At 36.5% G+C, this 21,594-nt stretch overlaps 4 protein-coding genes across 4 annotated transcripts; 3 read left to right on the forward strand and 1 right to left on the reverse strand.

The window, feature by feature from the left end:
• Positions 1–314: 314 nt before the first annotated feature.
• On the forward strand, positions 315–5,469 carry LOC135844655 (uncharacterized). Its single transcript, XM_065362915.1, has 8 exons — positions 315–560; positions 733–867; positions 982–1,189; positions 1,259–1,731; positions 1,823–2,000; positions 3,259–3,483; positions 4,911–5,137; positions 5,221–5,469. Exons 1-8 carry the CDS (start codon positions 531–533, stop codon positions 5,386–5,388), a joined length of 1,644 nt encoding a protein of 547 aa, XP_065218987.1. The 5' UTR covers positions 315–530; the 3' UTR covers positions 5,389–5,469.
• Positions 5,470–6,911: 1,442 nt separating this feature from the next.
• Positions 6,912–12,867, forward strand: LOC135844657 (uncharacterized). The gene is made up of 6 exons (XM_065362917.1): positions 6,912–7,118; positions 7,193–7,668; positions 7,760–7,937; positions 11,186–11,410; positions 11,920–12,149; positions 12,227–12,867. The coding sequence occupies exons 1-6, from the start codon at positions 6,950–6,952 to the stop codon at positions 12,392–12,394; spliced, it is 1,446 nt and encodes a 481-aa protein (XP_065218989.1). The 5' UTR covers positions 6,912–6,949; the 3' UTR covers positions 12,395–12,867.
• Positions 12,868–13,841: 974 nt separating this feature from the next.
• LOC135844659 (UDP-glycosyltransferase UGT5-like) lies at positions 13,842–15,780 on the reverse strand. The gene is made up of 4 exons (XM_065362919.1): positions 14,821–15,780; positions 14,494–14,713; positions 14,155–14,371; positions 13,842–14,038 (listed from the first exon to the last, which is right to left on the reverse strand). The coding sequence occupies exons 1-4, from the start codon at positions 15,721–15,723 to the stop codon at positions 13,945–13,947; spliced, it is 1,434 nt and encodes a 477-aa protein (XP_065218991.1). The 5' UTR covers positions 15,724–15,780; the 3' UTR covers positions 13,842–13,944.
• Positions 15,781–18,500: 2,720 nt separating this feature from the next.
• LOC135844654 (luciferin 4-monooxygenase-like) lies at positions 18,501–20,993 on the forward strand. Its single transcript, XM_065362914.1, has 8 exons — positions 18,501–18,653; positions 18,744–18,875; positions 18,955–19,162; positions 19,237–19,712; positions 19,800–19,977; positions 20,064–20,288; positions 20,384–20,613; positions 20,700–20,993. Exons 1-8 carry the CDS (start codon positions 18,621–18,623, stop codon positions 20,865–20,867), a joined length of 1,650 nt encoding a protein of 549 aa, XP_065218986.1. The 5' UTR covers positions 18,501–18,620; the 3' UTR covers positions 20,868–20,993.
• Positions 20,994–21,594: the final 601 nt, after the last annotated feature.

Below are 21,594 nucleotides of genomic sequence, written 5' to 3' on the forward strand. Positions count from 1 at the left end.
AATATCAACTTCAGCAGCTGAAAATTTCACCATGGGCTAGTCTCACCATGTGTATTAAAATGCCAAAATGATATGGGAAGTTTTGGTATGCGACCTGCGCTGACTATTTTTGCTCAGTTTTTCAAAATTGCTATGTGAAAATCGAAAAATTGCTCTGAAAACTCGAAATATTAACTTCAGCAGCTGAAAATTTCGTGGTAGACTATGTTCGATGTCTCCTATTCAATGGTGCAAGAATCATTGAAATCGGTGCATGTCACCTGGGGCACCTCCGTTGTCAGTAAAAACTTCATTAATTAGTTGAAAAATATCACAAGTGCAAGCACTGCCGCACGTCGTATCAGTTATCTAGTTTGTTAGCTCAAACGTATAAAAGATTAGACATAACCCATAATAAAGTAAAAATTTCAAACGAATAAATTACTCAACGTAGTTTAAAAATATCACAAGTGCAAGCACAACGTAAACAACGTGTATTAAGTATAAGTTTACTACGATAATACTTTTCGTTATTTGTTCATTTTGCAATAATGCAATTTCAACTCAACGATAGCTATGTAGTAAGTAGTATGTATATTATCTACCTACCTATGCCTTTTGTTTGTTTCAGGGCAGTTGGAAAAATTTCGTTCCGTTCCGTTTCGTTTTCACAGCCCTGGTTTATTTACTAACCTAAGTTATTCAAAATGCATAAAATTTGATAAATTTCATGTATTTTTATTATGTTTATAGGACAGGAATAATAGCTTTTCCATAGACTATAATAATAACATACTAACAGGTTTCGATGAGCAGTTCGTGCATACACATGATATTGGTGAAATTATTTTAAATACACTAAATAGCAAGCCGGATCATGTCGCTCAGGTTGGTATACCTAATATGTACATATTTACGTACCTAACTTAATTCTTGCAAGTTTCATTCAAATTCGTTGTTTACAAATTACAAATCATTTTTAAAAAAAAAAAATCAACTTAGATTGATGCAGCAACAGGAAAACAAACAACTTTTGCCGAGATGCGTGATGTCAGCGTGCGTTGCGGATTATGGCTAAGGAAGCAGGGAATCGGCAGTGGTGACCTGGTGACTCTGTGTACGCCCAATCACCTGGAAGTTTACGCTCCATTTCTGGCCATCTACTACAACGGCGCCATTTATAATGCTTGGAACCATGAAATCACTTTAGGTAATAGCCTTTCAAATAATTTGAAGTTAATTCAATCATTATAAGCGTAGGTGGGACTAAAATTTGCAGAGTCAGCGAGACACTTCATGCAACTGCTGCAGCCAAAAGTGATATTCGCCTGCGAAAGCGCCATTGAGACTCTGCTCGAGGCCGCAAAACTTGAAGGCGTAAACACTAAGATCATAGTTTTTGGCAATTTCCCGGGTATCCAGTCCCTACATGATATAACTCAGCAGCAATTCGAACAGGAAGTTCGTGAATTCTGTCCACGTGTGGTTGAGGACTCGCGTGAGACAGGGTTGGTCATTTTGTCGTCGGGCAGCTGCGGCATGCCTAAAGGTGTCATGCACTCCTATGGTAACATTCTGAAGATGGTTCAGTGTTCGCAGGATTCCATGACACAAGTGGCGTTCTGGTACACGCCTACCCATTTGATATCCGGTTTCGTATTCACCTTACACAGCATCCTGTCGCTGGGTACGCGTGTTTTACACTCAAGCACCGAGATTGAGGATACTTGCCGCATGATTGAAAAGTATAAGGTTCGATTACCTACCTACACTCGCTCATTGTTAAATAATGTTCTGTTTTTTAAAACCCATAGGATTTTAATCAGTTTTCTTCTCGTTTTAGATTAATAGATTGTATTTGTCGCCGATAACGATAACTCTCTTGTGCAAATCCCAAGCTTACAAAAAGTTTAAACTTGATTCAGTAATGTTTGCATCGACCGCAGGCAGTAAAATAAATATTAAGACTTTCGAAGAGTTAAAACAGATTATACCAAACGCTCTAGTGTTGCAAGTATACGGTGAGTTATTTGAAACGTAGCATTGTCAGGGCCAGCGAGAGCCAGTGCGGGCCTGGACACACCCACCCCCTGCTCCCCCTTCTTGACGGGCGTGATTAGGGAACCTCTTGAGGTGTCCGCCTCTGATTTGAACGGGACCGCGATTTTTGGAAAGAGCATGTTCTAAAACTCCCAAATCCAAATTTTCAGCTGCCCAAGTTCATTTTTCGATTTTTATTTTTTTGGACGTTTTTTTGCGAATTTTTGAAAATCCAAAATTGACTATTTTGGTGATTTATGCTTTTTTAAATAAAGTACGTAACTACATGATCAGTAAAAATGTTCAAAATAAGTCCTAAAACTGATATTAACCCCCCAAATCCAAAGTTCGCCATTTCCAGCCACTCTGGAGCCTGCAGTGCGATTTTTCAATTTCTCCAGAATTTTCAATTTCTCCAGAAGTTTCAATTTGCTCCAGAAGGTGTGAATATGAAGTTGGGCAGCTAAAAATCGAGTTGTGTGTTATACTCGATCTGTTTAACGAGTTTATTCACATTTGAGCCGATTCTGGAGTGGACACCTCAAGAGTGGGTTTTTTGACCAGTTTTTTTCATAATAAAAATACCCAAAAATTAAAGGGAGGCCCAAGAAAGGCTGGAAATGGCGAAATTCGCTCTCGTGTGGTTAATTAATGACAAAATACTGCGATTCGCACAAATTTCGAAAATTTTCTCGCAAACGGTAAAATTTTGATTTTTATGGATTCTTATAATGAAAAAAGCTGGTCAAAAAATAACCACTCTTGAGGTGTCCGCTCCAGAATCGGCTCAAATATGGATAAATTCGTTAAATAGGTCGAGTATAACACACAACTCGATTGTTAGCTGCTCAACTTCATATTCACGCCTTCTGGCCAGAGCACATTCAAAATTCTGGAGAAATTGAAAAATAGCGCTGGAGGCTCTAGAGTGGCTGGAAATGGCGAAATTTGGATTTGGGGGGTTAATATCAGTTTTAGGACTTATTTTGAACATTTTTACTGATCATGTACGTACTTTTTAAAAAAAAGCATAAATCACCAAAATAGTCAATTTTGGATTTTCAAAATTTCGCTAAAAATCGAAAAATGAACTTGGGCAGCTGAAAATTTGGATTTGGGGGTTTTAGAACATGCTCTTTCCAAAAATCGCGGTCCCGTTCAAATCGGAGGTTGACACCCCAAGAGGTTCCTTGTGAGTATTGTGATTGTGCACTGAATTTTTTTTTTTTTTTGCAACAGGAATGTCGGAAACAGGTTGCTGCATCACGAAACAAACCAACTTTACAAAAAACCCTAATTCGGTAGGTTTTCCTGCATCTGGCATACAATTGAAAATAGTGGATCTGAAAACTGGTCGAGCTCTCGAGCCCAACATGCCAGGTGAACTGTGCGTCAAATCACAGATTATGATGCTTGGCTACTACAAAAATCAAAAGGCGACAGAGGAGGCTTTCGACAACAAGGGTAAAACTACTTGGTACTATTCTTGAATTCACGAATTGCTTGGATCGCTGTTGTTACGGTCTGAAAAATGAAAAAGGGATACTGGAGACCATTGGCCAATTTGATTACAATTCACAACACAAAAATTAATAATCTAGTGGCTACAAATTTTTTTCTTCACTCAAAGACATCAAACGACTCTTTTTGCTGATGTACTATTTTCTCATTTTTGTTTAAAATACGTTTGCAAATTATTTCTGGCACCATACATTTTTTCAATCAAGTACCTACTCAAATTCGAATCATTTAGTTGCAAATTTGAGTTGAAAAATATTCACAATGGGTCATTCCACGTCAATTGGACCAAGAAGTGGTAGGGGGTTCAGCGATTTTTTTGAAATTTTTCCTGTGGAAAGACCTTTTGAAGGGATGACCCATTTCAGTAGTGGATTACTCGATAACAGCGATACTCATCAAAATAGAACATTTACTCCTCACAAAAAAATCAAAATTTGAAAAAATTCAAAAAATGAACAATTTTTTTTTGTTGTTGTGAGTGTAATTTTCATCAACTTTTCCATAAAATACGTCGGAATAGAGGTCAAAATAAGACAACTGAATAAATTCAAACTTTTTTTGATGTTTGAAATTGAAAATTGAATTTTTTTCGAATTTTGTTTTTTTTTTGTGAGGAGTTCATTTCATCGAGTGAAAGCGTTTTATCAACTTTTACAACAGATACGTAAAAATAGGGGTCAAATGGGTCAACTTCAGCTATCAAAACTTTTTTTCACGTTTTAAATAAAAAAATCGCATTTTTTCCGCAAACATTAAATTTTTTAAAATCAATTTTGCAACATGTTACCATCACAATTTTTTAATATGTTGTACAGCATGAAAAGCTGTCCATAATATATTTTTTTCAGAATTGTTGAGAGTTGGAACGATATAAAAACTACGTTTCAAAACTTTTTGAGCTAATTTTTTGTGCGAAAAAAAGTGGCAACACTGATTTTTATGATATCACCAAAAAGCCTTCCAAAACTCTTAACTATGGGAAAATGTTCCATTTTGGTAGGTATCGCGGTTATCGAGTTATCCACTGCTGAAATGTATGATATTTTAGGTCCACTGAAAACTTTGACACCCCCTGGCTGCCTTTAAAAATAGGCTGGAGGGCTGCGATTTGTGCCATTGTTCATCCCTTCGGAAGGTCTTTCCACAGGAAAAATTTCAAAAAAATCGCCAAAAACCCCTACCACTTCTTGGTCCAATTGACGTGGAATGACCCCATATAAAAATGTCTTATCACAATTGTGCACAGTATCCCCTTTTCAGAATTTATGCGAAAATCCGCCAGATGTCAGCCACTTTGCATGAATTCGCGAATACTTGATCATAGTGAACATTTTAGGTTGATTATTGACCTGATAATTTCTAATCGATAGGTTGGTTACACAGTGGGGACAAGGCATATTACGAGGATGGCGAGATTTTCATAGTGGACAGAATGACGGAAGTGATAATGTATCGACACAATGAAGTTTCCCCAAGCGAAATTGAGCAGGTTCTGCTCTCCCATCCGGACATTATTGAGGCGTCGGTGGTGGCGATCCCCCACCAGTATGACGGAGAATGGCCGGTAGCTTTTGTTAAAAAGTTTCCAGAATCCAAAGTTAGTACCTTGCCAATAGTTTCTACATACATAATACGTATGAGCTTGCAATGTGGCATTCATTTTTTCGTGTGTGCTTCAAGGTTACGGAAGATGAACTCGTGCAGCTGTCTTCGTCGACTCTTGGAGATGTTAAAAAATTGCGGGGAGGAGTCAAGTTCTTAGATAATCTACCAAAAACTTCACCTGGAAAATATGCTAGACCGATTCTAAAAGAAATGGCTAAAACATTGTCCTACAAAGAAATTTAAAGCATTGTTTAAGAAAAAAAAAAAATATCGACATGGACAAACTGTACTAACAATAAGTAAAATAAATATCTGTAGAAATAATTAGCTTTGCTTGCATTTTTTAAAAACTATGCACATTTAGGCGCTTAAATTATGTGTAGCTGGTATTTGAAAAAAGTAAGAAATTGGCTAGCTCCTAGCTCAAATTCAAATTCATAAATAAACTTGAAATTTGATAGTGATATTTATCTATTTTTCCCATTTGAAAAAAGCACTACACGATTTTGAAAAAAATACAATTGAAAAAAAAACAAGGCGAACTTCGAAAAAAAGCACAACGCGATTTAAAAAAAAAAAACACAACACGATTTTGAAAAAAAGCACAACATGATTTTGAAAAAAAGCACAACGCGATTTTGAAAAAAAGCACAACATGATTTTGAAAAAAGCACTACACGATTTTGAAAAAAAGCACAACATGATTTTGAAAAAAGCACTACACGATTTTGAAAAAAAGCACAACATGATTTCAAATAAAAAAAACAATTCGGAAAAAAACTCACAACGTGATTTTGAAATAAAAAGCTCAACACGATTTCAAAAAAAAATACAATTGAAAAAAAAGCACAAGGCAAACTTTGAAAAAAAGCACAACGCGATTTCAAAAAAAAAACACAACGCGATTTTGAAAAAAAGCACAACGCAATTTTGAAAAAACAGCACAACGCCATTCCGAATACAATATGCTATTCTGAAAGCGCCAGAGCACAATGGGATGTATCATGAAAGCCTTATGCGACTCCAAAAGCACTACAGTACTGAGTGAGTGAGAGAACCTCTTGGGAGCACAGCAAAATCACAAATGATGGGTGGGTTTTGATTCAGAAAGGATAACCACCTGCTTTTGGCATCTAGGTACTAAATGTGTGTAAATGAAACACCTGCAGGTGTTCTAAAATTGAACAATGGGAAAGATAACACTGTAGATAAGAATATTTTAGGACCCCTGCAGTGTTACAACAAGCATTGCCGAAATGTTTGGTCATTACGTACATGTGTTATCAATAAAATTGCATGTAATGTATTGCCTCAGTATTTTGAAAAAACTATAGGTACTTTAGTTGAAAAATATCACAAGTCCAAGCACAGAGTGTACATACTAAGGATATTACTTTTTGTTAGAATTTGTTCATTTTGCAACAATGCATTTGCAAATCAATGACAGCTATGAAGGAGTATGTATACCTTCTGTTTGTTAGTTTGTTTACTACCTATTCAAAATAAAATTTGAAAAGGTAAATTTCATGCATTTTTTTCATTTTTAGGACAGGAATGCGTTTGTCATAGATCATAATAATAACATTTTAATAGGTTTCGACGAGCAACTCGTGAATACACATAATATCGGTGAAATTATATTAAATACACTGAATAGCAAGCTCGATCATGTCGCGCAGGTAGGTAATACCTATTTTAATTTTCGCAAGTTTCATTCAAAATCGTTGTTTACAAATCATTCTTTTTAAAAAAAAAATTGACTTAGATTGATGCAGCAACCGGAAAACAAACAACTTTTGCCGAGATGCGTGATGTCAGCGTGCGCTGCGCATTATGGCTTAGGAAGCAGGGAATCGGCCGTGGTGACCGGGTGACTCTGTGTACGCACAATCACCTGGAAGTTTACGCTCCCTTTCTGGCAGTTTACTACAACGGCGCCATCTTTAATGCTTGGAACCATGAAATCACTTTAGGTAATAGCCTTTCAAATAATTTGAAGTTAATTCAATCATTATTTTATAAGCATGGGCGCGACTAAAATTTGTAGAGTCAGCGAGACACTTCATGCAGCTGCTGCAGCCAAAAGTGATATTCGCCTGCGAGAGCGCCATTGAGACTCTGCTCGAGGCCGCAAAACTTGAAGGGGTAAACACTAAGATCATAGTTTTTGGCAATTTCCCGGGTATCCAGTCCCTACATGATATAACTCGGCAGCAATTCGAACAGGAAGTTCGTGAATTCTGTCCACGTGTGGTTGAGGACCCGCGCGAGACTGGGTTGGTCATTTTATCGTCGGGCAGCTGCGGCATGCCCAAATGTGTCATGCACTCCTACGGTAACATTCTGAAGATGATTCAGTCCGCCTCGCCAAATTCCATGACACAAGTGGCGCTCTGGTACACAACTACCCATTGGATATCCGGTTTCATACTCACCTTACACAGCATCCTGTCGCTGGGTACGCGTGTTTTACACTCAAGCACCGAGATTGAGGATACTTGCCGCATGATTGAAAAGTATAAGGTTCGATTACCTACCTACACTCGCTCATTGTTAAATCATGTTCTGTTTTTTAAAACCCATAGGATTTTAATCAGTTTTCTTTTCATTTTAGATTAATAGATTGTTTTTGTCGCCGGTAGCGATAACTCTCTTGTGCAAATCCCGAGCTTACAAAAAGTTTAAACTTGATTCGTTAATGTTTGTAGCGACCGCAGGCAGTAAAATAAATATTAAGACTTTCGAAGAGTTAAAACAGATTATACCAAATGCTCTAGTGTTGCAAGTATACGGTGAGTTATTTGAAGGTCCATTTCCCCAGAAAGACCATTTTTAGGTAGGGGGTGAAAGTGGTGTCAATCGTTTGTGCTTCGTTTGTGTTCTTTTGTGCACTTACTCTTTTCTTTTGTGCTCCCCCCGCCTCTCAATTTTTAAAAAAACATTTTTGTCGACCTGGCGAAATGAAAATTGATGAAATCGACCACTTTGCGTTAGGGGGGTGAAAATGGTGTCAATCGTTTGTGCTTCGTTTGTGCTTTTTTATTCACGTTCTCTTTTTTTGCTCCCCCCTCCCCTCAATTTTAAAAAATCGTTTTGGATCGATTACACAAGATTAGCATCGAATAGGGAAAATCGAGGTGGCAAACTGATTTTTGGTCTACAGGTCCATTTTGATGTCCTAAAAATGAATCTGAGGAGTCCCCTACTGTCCCGTAGGAGCTTTCTCCGAATTGGAGAATTTAGCCCAGTAAATAAGGTTTTGCAGTCAATCAAATATGGGAATTTTTGAATATGAATCATGACAGATAATCATGAAATATTTTCCTTAAATCATTTTTGACCTCACTCAGGCGTAGTAAAATAGATAATTACATCAGTCGCAGTTACCGAACGAGTTAGCTCAATTACAATATTAATACATAGACATACATACATCTTCTGTGCAGTTTTCAGCACTTTCTTGACCATTTTATCTGACATGGGAACCTCTTGACGTGTCCGCCTCCGATTTGAACGGGACCGCGATTTTTGGAAAGATCATGTTCTAAAACCCCCAAATCCAAATTTTCAGCTGCCCAAGTTCATTTTTCGATTTTTGACTGTTTTTGACGATTTATGTGTTTTTTAAAAGAAGTACGTACTTGACCAATAAAAATGGTCAAAATAAGTCCCAAAACTAATATTAATTTCCCAAATCCAAATTTCACCATTTCCAGCCATTCCGGGGCCTCCAGCGCTATTTTTCAATTTCTCCAGAATTTTAAATTTGCTCCAGGAGGCGTGAATATGCAATTGGGCAACTAAAAATCGAGTTGTGTGTTATACTCGATCTGCTTAACGAGTTTATCTACATTCGAGACGATTCTGGAGTGGACACCTCAAGAGTGGGTTTTTGACCAGCTTTTTTCATAATAAAAATATCCAAAAAGGCGTGAATATACAATTGGGAAACTCAAATGTAGATAAACTCGTTGAACAGATCGAGTATAACACACAACTCGATTTTTAGCTGCCCAATTTCATATTCACGCCTTCTGGAGCAAATTCAAAATTCTGGAGAAATTTAAAAATCGCGCTGGAGGCTCTAGATCGGTGGGAAATTGCGGAATTCGTTCTCGGGAGGTTAGTTGTGGACAAAATACAACGATTCGCGCAAATTTTAAAAATTTCCTCGCAAATGGAAAACTTTTGATTTTTTTGGATGTTTTATTTGAAAAAAAAAACTGGTCAAAAAACCACTCTTGAGGTGTCCCTTCCAAATTGTTAAACAGATCGAGTATAACACACAACTCGATTTTTAGCTGCCCAACTTCATATTCGCGCCTTCTGGAGCATACCTATTCAAAATTCTGGAGAAATTGAAAAATAGCGTTGGAGGCTCCAGAATGGCTGGAAATGGTGAAATTTGGATTTGGGGAATTAATATTAGTTCTGGGACTTATTTTGACCATTTTTATTGGTCAAGTACGTACTTTTTAAAAAAAAGCATAAATCGCCAAAAACAGTCAATTTTGAATTTCCAAAAATTCGCCAAAATTCGAAAAATGAACTTGGGCAGCTGAAAATTTGGATTTGGGGGTTTTAGAACATGATCTTTCCAAAAATCGCGGTCCCGTTCAAATCGGAGGCGGGCACCTCAAGAGGTTCCCTTGTGAGCTGTGTACCTCTACCTATAACCCTTGAGCTGTATCCTTCTCCTTCCTGGCGTTTTAAAATACGATGTCAAATTTTAAATACAGTTGGTCCTCGTCACTTGAATACTTGGTGACGACTATTTGTATTGAAACAAAGTCTTCTATTCGAAGCAAACCAGTTACCCTACCTACTTACTTACTACCCAGCGTGAACTCACATCATCAACTTACAAAATATTAATAGACTTACAATAAATTATTTATTGATAATTTACTAAAAATTATAACTTGCAGTCAATTCACCAAAAATTATCATTGAAAATTACTCAAAATTGCCACCAATTTGTCAAAAATTAAATAACCAGTAATTTACCGAGAATCACGCAAACTCGCCCTTAGGAGCATGAGAAAAAAATTTGGCGTGGAACAACTTTCATAGACCCACTATTGATCAATGGCTCATCTGATAGGAAATTTGATGTGGAACAACATTTGTTCCAACCATTTTTGTGCTAAAGTCAATATTTTTTGAGATTTTGGGGGTCAAAGATCCACAATTTGGGGGGAAAGCTCATCCGAGACAGTAGGGGACTCCTCAGATTCATTTTTAGGGCATCAAAATGGGCCAGTAGACCAATAATCAGCTTGCCACCTTGCTTTTCCTTATTCGATGCTAATCTTGTGCAATCGATCCAAAACGATTTTTTAAAAATTGAGGGGGGGAGCGAAAAAAGAGTACGTGAATAAAAAAGCACAAACCAAGCAAAAACGATTGACACCATTTTTACCACTTTAACGCAAAGTGATCGATTTTCATTTACCCAGGCTGACCAAAATGATTTTTAAAAAATTGATGGAAGGGGGGAGCACGATAAAAAAGAGTACGTGCACAAAAGAGCACAAACGAAGCACAAACGATTGACACCATTTTCACCCCCCTAACGCAAAGTGGTTGATTTTCATTTCCCCAGACCGACCACCAAAAATTGAAGGGAGGGGGGAGCACAAAAAAATAGCACGTGCACAAAAGAGCACAAACGAAGCACAAACGATTGACACCACTTTCACCCCCCTAATGCAAAGTGGTCGATTTCATCAATTTTCATTTCGCCAGGTCGACAAAAATGTTTTTTTAAAAATTGAGAGGCGGGGGGAGCACAAAAGAAAAGAGTAAGTGCACAAAAGAACACAAACGAAGCACAAACGATTGACACCACTTTCACCCCCCTACCTGAAAATGGTCGTTCTGGGGAAATGGACCTGTTATTTGAAACGTAGCATTGTCAGGGCCAGTGAGAGCCAGTGCGGGCCTGGGCACGCGCACCCCCTCCTCCCCCCTCTCGCCGGGCCTGAGTATTGTGATTGTGCACTGAAATATATATATTATATATTTTTTTTTGCAACAGGAATGTCGGAAACAGGTGGCTTCATTACGAAACAAACAAACTTTACAAAAAACCCTAATTCGGTAGGTTTTCCTGCACCTGGCATACAATTGAAAATAGTGGATCCGAAAACTGGTCGAGCTCTCGAGCCCAACGTGCCTGGTGAACTGTGCGTCAAATCACAGGTTATGATGCTTGGCTACTACAAAAATCAAAAGGCGTCAGAGGAGGCTTTCGACAGCGAGGGTAAAACTACTTTGTTACTATTCGCGAATTCACAAATTGCTTGGATCGCTGTTGTTTTTGTCTGTAAACTGAAAAGGGGATACTGGAGACCATTGGCCAATTTGATTACAATTCACAACACAAAAATTAATAATCTAGTTGCTAAAAATTCTTTTCTTCACTCAAAGACATCAAACGACTCTTTTTGATGATAATTGATAAGTATACTATTTTCTCATTTCTGTTTAAAATACGTTTGCAAATTATTTCTGGCACCATAAATTTTTTCAATTAAGTTGAAGTGCTCAAATTCGAATCATTTAATTGAAAATTCGAGTTGAAAAATATTCACAATATAAAAATGTCTTATCACACAATTGTGCACACTTGCACAGTATCCCCTTTTCAGAACTTATGCGAAAATCCGCCAGATGTCTGCAGCCACTTTTCGTGAATTCGCGAATACATTGATCATAATGATTAATGAACGTTTTAGGTTGATTATTGACCTGATAATTTCTAATCGATAGGTTGGTTACACAGTGGGGACAAAGCATATTACAACGAGGATGGCGAGATTTTCATTGTGGACAGAATGACGGAAGTGATAATGTATCGACACAATGAAGTTTCCCCAAGCGAAATTGAGCAGGTTCTGCTCTCCCATCCGGACGTTATTGAGGCGTCGGTGGTGGCGATCCCACACGAGCACGACGGAGAATGGCCGGTAGCTTTTGTTAAAAAGTTTCCAGAATCCAAAGTTAATATACTTGCCAGTAGTTTCTACATACGTATGAGCTTGCAATGTGACATTCATTTTTTCGTGTGTGCTTCAAGGTTACGGAAGATGAACTCGTGCAGCTGTCTTCATCGACTCTTGGAGATGTTAAAAAATTGCGGGGAGGAGTCAAGTTCTTAGATAATATACCACATACGTTACCCGGAAAATATGCTAGACCGATTCTAAAAGAAATGGCTAAAACGCTGTCTTACAAAGAAATTTAAAGCATTGTTAAGGAAAAAAAAAATATCGATACGGACAAAAAACTATGCACATTTAGGCGCTTAAGGCCCTTAGGTAAGTACCTATTTAATCTTTACACAATGCGACAAACTCATCTCTAAACGATGCCACCAGTTATCTTAATTTACAGGAGTGCGCCACCATCATTCCCGGCTAACCGTAAGGTATATCTGATTGAAATTAGTTCTGGACATCCTAAAAGTGCTTGCTCCTTTATTACCTAGAATACATAACTCAATTTGAAAATTGGTGATATTCAATCTAAAAAAATTTACCCTGGAAAATAAATTGCAATTTCTCACTTCGTTTTTTGGGACCTACCTATGTTAAACTAATTTCGAGTGAAAAATAGCGAAAATTTTTCAAGTACGTGAATTACGAGTATGTAGTAATTTTCAATTTTTAAATAAAATATACATTATGTAGGTACTTAGAGCTAGTAATTTATTTCAAAATGTATAGCAAAAATTACTATAAGAGTAGTTAAATTTATATGTAATGGTAGTAAAAATCGTTAAGTTATCAGACTACATCCAAAATCTCATCATTTATAATAAAAACTGCGATGCATTTTTCTACGTGTGGTTTCGACTGAATGTTTTTTTCTCACATAGCACCTGACACCCACCCAACTACTTGTACCTATCATCAACCTGGATTGGTTTAAAATTTGTCAATTTCTTCTATCTTTTATAAAATATGTTGGGTAATAAAATTGAATTGCGTTTTCTCTTCTCAAAAATTAGAATAAAATGAAAATACTTAATATCTAGATAAAGGGTTGGTTCGTGTTGTGATTTTATCAATTTTATTAAGTAGGTAGTTACGTATTAAAAAATTTAAATAGGCCTCGATATAGGTATTGGTATACATATGTATTTTTTCAGTTTATTTGAAAATTTAAGCCCCCTTGACGCCAGCGATTGGTTTGCCATTCAGGCGAGGCAAGGGCAAGGGCACATTTGTTCATTGGCATTTCACTTTCGTAGATTCTCGATTGTTTGATTATATTATCAACGTGGAATCGTAGAAAACATGGTTTGTTTAATGAACCTTTTTTAAACCTTTAAATTGAAACATGAAAAAAATCATAAATGATCTGCACATGTGGAGGGTATCACAAATCATTCCCAACCTACACTAGCAAAAAAAAATATTGAAGTTTATTTGTCTAAAAATCTAATTTAACCATAACCTATGTTATTGAAATTAGTTCTGGACATCACAGAAGATCTACCTCATTAGAACAACTTAACTTGAAAGTTTGATTTAAATCTAACATTTTTTTTTGCTCCGGAAAATAAAAAATGAAATGGGGGATACTTCATATTTTTTTAGTCTATTTTTTTGGAAACAATGATCGACTGATTCCTTCTGAAAAATGACAATAATTTTCTCGTCAAATAACAAGCAAAAAATATTGCACAAGAAATAACAGTGATCAGAAAAGCGATGACGTCCAATAGTAAGTATCGATATAAGGGTAAATCTACAGCAGGAGAACGTAAGTGACGAGCTCCTTCGTGTCGAATTACATATATTCGATCCAATAAATTGCGGTATCCATGGCAGACATAGGTCTATCTTTGTATCTTCTCGACAATTTTTTCATATTTATTGCGTATCTGAAGAAAAATAGTCAAGAGAATCAATTTTAAATAAGTACCTATGAATTACTTAAGTGTCAGGTATGGTGCCTGCTTTTTAAATACTTATCCAGTTTTTGGACTTGGATACGTACTTAGGCTGTAAAACTTGTGTAATTTTATCGAGTACTGTTTCATTATTTATGTCAGAATAATCAAGAATCTCAGCTGCTCCGTGAGATTGTAAAAATTGTAAGTTGAGCATTTGGTCGGCAAACATTGGAATTCCCAAAACGGGAACCCCTTCGTGGATGGCTTCATTCGAGCCCAGAGCTCCACCATGGGCTATGAATAATTTCACTTTGGGATGTGCTTGAAAAAAAAACAAAAAAAAAACGAAAAATTGAGGTAAATAAAAAGCTTACTCAGATGGAATTTTTCAGACTGTGTTATTTCAAACACTGGCAGATTCAACAAACTAAATGTCAACTTACCTAATATATCTCTTTGAGGCAACCACTTGGAGGTGAAAATTTGATCAGTTTTACCTTGCAGGTCACCATCATATTTCCATACCACCCTTTGGGGTAGTTTACTGAACGCTGTCAAGAAAGCGACTCGTTTTGATTCGGACATGGTCTCCATTTTCAACAACGATCCCATTGAAAAATATATCACTCCATGTTCAGATCCATCAATGAATTTTTGAATGTCCTACGGATCAAACTCTTGGAGATCATTTCACCACTTTGAATTTTTTTGAACTGGTAAATATGTATACTTACACGTAATTCAAAGTCCCATAAATGATAAATTCTTACCTCAGGTAAAGCTTTCGCTGTAGAAATCTGTATTCCAGCTATTTCCACCACACCTGGCACAAGAGGAAGAGGAGGATTGAAAGTGAAATGCGAATACGATAATATTAGACTGGTATTCTTTGCTATTTCATCGAGCCTCGAGATATCAGTGCCAAATACATCTCTGGCAACAGCTTCCATTTCATAGGCATAATTCAAGTATAACATCTTGGCAAATAAGTAACAAACAGTGTTGTAAAGTCGCTGATAAAACGTCGGATGAAATCGATCAAATTCTTTGTCAGTGAAAATATACGGTAGATAAGAAGGATTGCTGGGATTACCCATACGATCGGCTGCCCATGGATACAGGGAACCTGGACAAAATGCAATATGATGTGCTTTGAATCTATCCACAAATCCCAAAACTGCATCACCGTTGAATACCTCAGTAATGACTAAATCGTAAGAAACGTTCGTCTGCAAGAATTGCTTTAGTTTTTCACATTGTAGCATTCGTCTAATTGGTTCGACACCGTCTGAAATCACTAAATGTGTCAAACGAAACGGGTTACTTAGTATTATTTGTACGTCATCCATAACGATATTAGGTTGCAAGTAGAAGCATTCCGATGTATCGATATCAGTGAAATTCTGTTGACTTGTATTTATTGGGAATGGATTAATCACCGTTACATTATGTCCTCTTCTAGCCAGCTCCATCATGACCGGTTGATATATATTGTAGTGGCTTCTGGTTTTCAAAGGAAATACTCCAAGAATATTTGCACATTGTGATTCGGCTAACAATGCTAATGAAATGAATACTGTCCACAACACTGGCTTCACTTTCATTGTTTTAAAATTATATATTTTAGGTACCAACGTATTGCAATAAACTCGCTGCGTTAATGTTCTAAGCATGTAAAATCGTTACTGTTTTATGTAGGTACCTACCTGTACTTGATAAGAATGAAATTGGTCATATCAAATTCACATCGATAAACTCTTTTATTTGAATGACGATATTGATAAATTTGATGTAGGCTATGTACGTACCTGAATTTCTTCATCACATCCATATACCTACCTATTTCATTCAAGAGGAATACATTTTGTAAGCCACTTAATCCTATAAGCTCAGGCGGCGCCTATATGTTCATTCTGTCTACAAGGATACAGCTGTTCGTTTAGCATACTTGATAAATACAATTGAAAAATTGTGAACCTTGAAGTCCCCCTTCCCTTAGATATTTTGTATAGGCAACCAAGCGTGTACAAAAGCACAATTACTTGCATTTTTCAATTTTTTTTTTTGCTAATCATCGAATTTAAACACCTAGTCAAGGTAATTAGGAAATTTCGACGTTATAGCTTGTTGTCTTTGTTTTTAAAAACATTATAGTAAATTAAAATTATCTACGTGATATAACCCAAAAAAATCTAGACAATTTCTCCTACAAGGCTCAGCATTCAAATTGCAGTCCATTTAATCAAACAGCACGATCGGTAAAAATGGCCAAGAGGCTTCATACAGCGTCTACAGCGACGATTTTGAAATTAACGAGTTGAAGTTGGTTCGTGTAGTCCTGAACCAGATTTCTATATCACCCTTCACCCCTTCACACATGGTGAAATTGACATTTCAGTCTTTGGTAGTTTCTTCTTGAAGGCACCAGATTCCATGGAAATGAGGAAATTGAGTTTTTGAAGCCAATTTCAAATGAATTCCTGACTTGACCACTTTTAAATATTGTAATGGATGTCCCAAATACGAATCCGTTGTTAATTAACCCAATACGACTATTTCTTGGGCTCCAGGAGTTCTCTAAGTTGTGAATAAAAAATAATTTTCAAGAACCACTGAGTATTATTTTCAAAAACTTGAGTTTTTTTGGGTCAAATTCTGAGATTTTACTTCGTTGAAAACCGTTGAAAGAACGTTAAAATCACGTTTTCACGATTTCAACGAAGTAAAATCTCAGAATTTGACCCAAAAAGCTCAATTATGAGAGTTACAGGAAAAATTAAATTAAAAATTATCGAGCACTTGCTAGTCTGTTTCAAATGTCAATTTATTTGAAGAAAAAAAAATGCATAAACGCTTTTTTTGGGGTGCCTAAAGTGGGGGGGGGCTCTATAAATAGGGTTCACAATTACAAATATACAGGAAGCATAATCAAACTTTTTCATCTAGATACTTGAATATATACCTCATAATCGTTGCATTTGGCAGGTTTCTAGTTTCCCAGGGGTTCCCAAAATATAGAAATTACGAAAAATTGGAAAATTAGATTTTTGAGTACCTGCAGCGGAAAATTTAATTTAGCTCAAAAATTAGTAGGATGGCGGTATTTTAAACACTAATAAACTATAAAAAGCTTTTTAGCGGGGTTCAAGGGTAGAAAATAGGAAAATTACCTCGCATAACGCGTATCGAGTTCAAACAGACAATTTACGCTAAAAAAGTTTTGAAAATAATACTCAGTGGTTTCTAAAATTCTTATTCTATTCACAACTTTGGGAACCCTTGGAGTCCAAAAAATGGTCATGTTGAGTTAATTAACTACAGATTCGTATTCGGGACATTTATTACTACATTTTAAGAGTGGTCAAGTCGATAACTGTCTGGTGCCAAAAATGACCCTATTATGATACTACTCCTTCAAAAAATTACCCACCTATATACAGGAATTCTGAGTTCTTTTGTTAAAATTTAAAATGAATTAAAACTCAAGTCTTGATGGGTGAAGTTGACCCGTGGACTTGACCCATATTGTTAAGATACCGTACCGTTGAAAAAGTTGAAGAAACCCTTTCACTCGATGAAATGAACTCATCAAAAAAATCAAAATTTGAAAAAATTCAATTTTCAATTCCAAACATCAAAAAAAGTTTAAATTTATTCAGATGTCTTATTTTGACCGGTTTCTGACGTATTTCATGAAAAAGTGTAGATAGGTATATATTTTGCACCTGAGTGCTTTACTCAATACATCAGCTCACTGTCTACTTACTTCAAGGCAGTGAGCAGTACCTAGCTTCCATGAGCTTCCTAGGTACCTGGCGAGTTACCAGCTCGTTACCTATTTTTCGGACACTGTTATTTGTTTACGTAATACACAACACAGAGACAATTACTTTATAAATAAACATTCAATTAGGTACTCTTAGTATACTGTTTATTGATGAATAAATCAATTAAGTAAATCAAAAAATTGAATTTTTTCGCAAACTTTCAATTTTTTTAAATCGACTTTACGATAAAATGTCATCTCAATTTTTCAATATGTTGTTCAACATGAAAAGTTGTCCATAATTATATTTTTTTCAGAATTTTTAAGAGTCGGAACGATATGAAAACTACGTTTTGAAACTTTTTGAGTTAAGTTCACTGAAAACTTTGACATCCCCTAGAAGACTTTTAAAAAAGGCTAGAGGACTGCGATTTGCGCCATTGGTCATCCCTTCGGAAAGTCTTTCCATAGGAAAATTTAAAAAAAAATCGCCGACCCCCTTACCACTTCTTGGTCAAGTTGAAGTGGAATGACTCTGCAGCGAACAACACGTATCAAAATTATAACTTATAACTTGAGAGGGCGATTAATAATCCGTTTTGATAATTATCGATTTTTCAACTTGATGCCTTAATAATATCTTCAATTATCTAGCTCGAGCATTGATAAAACATAACCCATCTTTAGTGGACGTTTTAAACGAATAAACTATAGGTACTTTATGTAGTTGAAAAATATCACAAGTGCAAGCACAGCGTGTACTAAGGATATTACTTTTTGTTAGAATTTGTTCATTTCGCAACAATGCATTTGCAAATCAATGACAGCTATGTACGAGTATGTATATCTTCTGTTTGTTATGTTTGTTTACTACCTATTCAAAAAAAATTTGAAAAGGTAAATTTCATGCATTTTTTTCATTTTTAGGACAGGAATGAGTTTGTCATAGATCATAATAATAACATTCTAATAGGTTTAGACGAGCAATTCGTGAATACACATAATATCGGTGAAATTATTTTAAATACACTAAATAGCAAGCTCGATCATGTCGCGCAGGTAGGTAATATTTCATTCTCGCAAGTTTCATTCAAATTCGTTGTTTATAAATCATTCTGTAAAAAAAAAATTGACTTAGATTGATGCAGCAACCGGAAAACAAACAACTTTTGACGAGATGCGTGATCTCAGCGTGCGCTGCGGATTGTGGCTAAGGAAGCAGGGAATCGGCCGTGGTGACCTGGTGACTCTGTGTACGCCCAATCACCTGGAAGTTTATGCTCCCTTTCTGGCAGTTTACTACAACGGCGCCATCTTTAATGCTTGGAATCATGAGATCACTTCAAGTAATAGCCTTTGAAATAATTTGAAGTTGATTCAATCATTATTTTATAAGCATGGGCGCGACTAAAATTTGTAGAGTCAGCAAGACATTTTATGCAGCTGCTGCAGCCAAAAGTGATATTCGCCTGCGAAAGCGCCGTCGAGACCCTGCTTGAGGCCGCAAAACTTGAGGACGTAAACACTAAGATCATAGTTTTTGGCAATTTCCCGGGTATCCAGTCCCTGCATGATATAACTCGACAGCAATTCGAACAGGAAGTTGGTGAATTTCGTCCACATGCGGTTGAGGACCCACGCGAGACAGCGTTGGTCATTTTATCGTCGGGCAGCAGTGGCATGCCCAAAGGTGTCATGCACTCCTATGGTAACATTCTGAAGATGGTTCAGTCCTTCTTGCCGATTTCCATGGCACAAGTGGCGCTCTGGTATTCAACCAACTATTGGATATCTGGTTTTATATTCACTTTACAAAGCATCCTGTCACTGGGTACGCGTATTTTACACGAATTCACAAAGATTGAGGATACTTGCAAAATGATTGAAGAGTATAAGGTATGATTATACTTACTCATCGTCGAATTACGGTCTGCTTTTTAAAACCTACCTATAGGATTTTTATCATTTTCATATTCATTTTAGATTAATAGATTATTTTTGATGCCGATAATGATAACTCACTTGTGCAAATCCCAAGCTTACAAAAAGTATAACCTTGATTCAGTAAAGTTTGCAAAGACAGGATGCAATAAAATTAATATTAAAGTTTTTGAAGAATTTAAACAGATTATACCAAACGCTATAGTGTTGCAGACATATGGTGAGTTATTTCAAGTTATTTGAAACGCAGTACATACTTAGGTAAGTATTGTGATTGTGCACTACAAATAATTTTTTTTCCAACAGGCATGACGGAAACAGGACGCAGCGTCACGAAACAAACCAACTTTACAAAAAACCCTAATTCAATAGGGTTTCCCGCATCTTGCATGCAATTAAAAATAGTGGATCCGGAAACCCGTCGAGCCCTCGGGCCCAACGAGCCCGGTGAACTGTGCATCAAATCGCCGTTTATAATGCTTGGCTACTACAAAAATCAAAAGGCGACAAAAGAAGCTTTCGACAACGAGGGTAAAACCACTCGGCACTCGTTCTTACATTATTATTATAAATAAATAATAAATCTTAGTTTAATAATTTGATTTGATATCATTTCTAATTGATAGGTTGGTTGCGCAGTGGAGACAAAGTATATTATAACGAGGATGGCGAGATTTTCTTTGTGGATAGACTGACCGAAATGATCAAGTATCGACACTATCAAATTTCCCCGAGTGAAATCGAGGAGATTCTGCTCTCCCATCCCGATGTTCTGGAGGCGTCGGTGGTGGCCATTCCCCATGAGTACGACGGAAATTGGCCTGTAGCTTTTGTTAAAAAGGTTCCAGAATCTAAAGTAATATCTTGCCAATAGTTTCTACATTATAATTATAAAGCTTTGCAATAGGGCATTCATTTTTTCTTGCGTGCTTTTACATATAGGTTACGGAAGATGAACTCGTGCAGCTGTCTTCATCGACTCTCGGAGAAGTTAAAAAACTGCGCGGAGGAGTCAAGTTCTTGGACAATCTACCAAAAACTGCATCCGGAAAAATTGCTAGACCGATTCTAAAAGAAATGGCTAAAACGTTGTCTAACAAAGAAATTTAAAAAAAAATATCGACATGCTCAAAATGTACCAAGTAAAATAAACACTGTAGACTCGCTAGGTACCTACTATGGGTTGTGTATTGTAGGTATTTGAGAGAGAAATAAATCGACTGGCTTAAATTCGAATTGATAGATAAACTTGACATATACCTAACATTAAAAATTGTGTCAAAACGTGAAGTACGAGTAGGTATCAAGGTGTCCGTGAATTATTCAAGTACCTACATAATATTTGCTTCAAGATTAAAGATTTTATGGATACAGATAGATTTTAGATAGGTAGATACGTAAGTAACACTAGGCAACGGCATATTTGTGTTCGGGTTGAAAATGGGCTTAATCGATAGTTTAGACCCTAAAACAAAAAACAGAGTGGGGTTTTTCAATTTGAGTTGTTTTTGTAGTCAGGAGAGATGATCAAAGTATCGCCCTATTTCAAGAGTTTTTAGTGACATCAGTATTGTTTTGCGAAAAAAACCAAGGTCATTTTCGGATTCTACGCACTTTTCTAAGTAAACTACTTTCCCCGATTTTCGAATTTTGAAGTTTCAAGCGCATACGGAAGATTTTTATTTGTATAATATTTTAAAACTAAGAGCGCGCGACGCTGGAGTTACTCCGCCACGTAATCGTGGCGCGAAACTGTGTTCACCCGAAGTTCAAATTGAATTTTTCATATTCAGAAAAATTAGTCTTATGAGCTTGAAACGTCGAAAATCAAAAATCC

This window comes from Planococcus citri, chromosome 4 (assembly GCF_950023065.1).
Source record: "Planococcus citri chromosome 4, ihPlaCitr1.1, whole genome shotgun sequence".
Lineage (NCBI taxonomy): Eukaryota > Metazoa > Arthropoda > Insecta > Hemiptera > Pseudococcidae > Planococcus > Planococcus citri.

What these genes read in the sequence shown, in the direction of transcription:
- LOC135844657 (XM_065362917.1), top strand. Translation starts at nt 6,950, where the DNA reads ATGCGTGATGTCAGCGTGCGCTGCGCATTATGGCTTAGGAAGCAGGGA. An exon ending in GCATGATTGAAAAGTATAAG is followed by an intron (nt 7,669 to 7,759) that starts GTTCGATTACCT and finishes TTTTCATTTTAG; the next exon opens with ATTAATAGATTGTTTTTGTC. An exon ending in GGAGGCTTTCGACAGCGAGG is followed by an intron (nt 11,411 to 11,919) that starts GTAAAACTACTT and finishes TCTAATCGATAG; the next exon opens with GTTGGTTACACAGTGGGGAC.
- LOC135844659 (XM_065362919.1), bottom strand. Translation starts at nt 15,723, where the DNA reads ATGCTTAGAACATTAACGCAGCGAGTTTATTGCAATACGTTGGTACCT. An exon ending in GCCTCAAAGAGATATATTAG is followed by an intron (nt 14,372 to 14,493) that starts GTAAGTTGACAT and finishes TTTTTTTTCAAG; the next exon opens with CACATCCCAAAGTGAAATTA. An exon ending in ACACAAGTTTTACAGCCTAA is followed by an intron (nt 14,039 to 14,154) that starts GTACGTATCCAA and finishes ATTTTTCTTCAG; the next exon opens with ATACGCAATAAATATGAAAA.
- LOC135844654 (XM_065362914.1), top strand. Translation starts at nt 18,621, where the DNA reads ATGCATTTGCAAATCAATGACAGCTATGTACGA. An exon ending in TCAATGACAGCTATGTACGA is followed by an intron (nt 18,654 to 18,743) that starts GTATGTATATCT and finishes TTTCATTTTTAG; the next exon opens with GACAGGAATGAGTTTGTCAT. An exon ending in AAATGATTGAAGAGTATAAG is followed by an intron (nt 19,713 to 19,799) that starts GTATGATTATAC and finishes TATTCATTTTAG; the next exon opens with ATTAATAGATTATTTTTGAT.
- LOC135844655 (XM_065362915.1), top strand. Translation starts at nt 531, where the DNA reads ATGCAATTTCAACTCAACGATAGCTATGTA. An exon ending in AACTCAACGATAGCTATGTA is followed by an intron (nt 561 to 732) that starts GTAAGTAGTATG and finishes TTATGTTTATAG; the next exon opens with GACAGGAATAATAGCTTTTC. An exon ending in GGAGGCTTTCGACAACAAGG is followed by an intron (nt 3,484 to 4,910) that starts GTAAAACTACTT and finishes TCTAATCGATAG; the next exon opens with GTTGGTTACACAGTGGGGAC.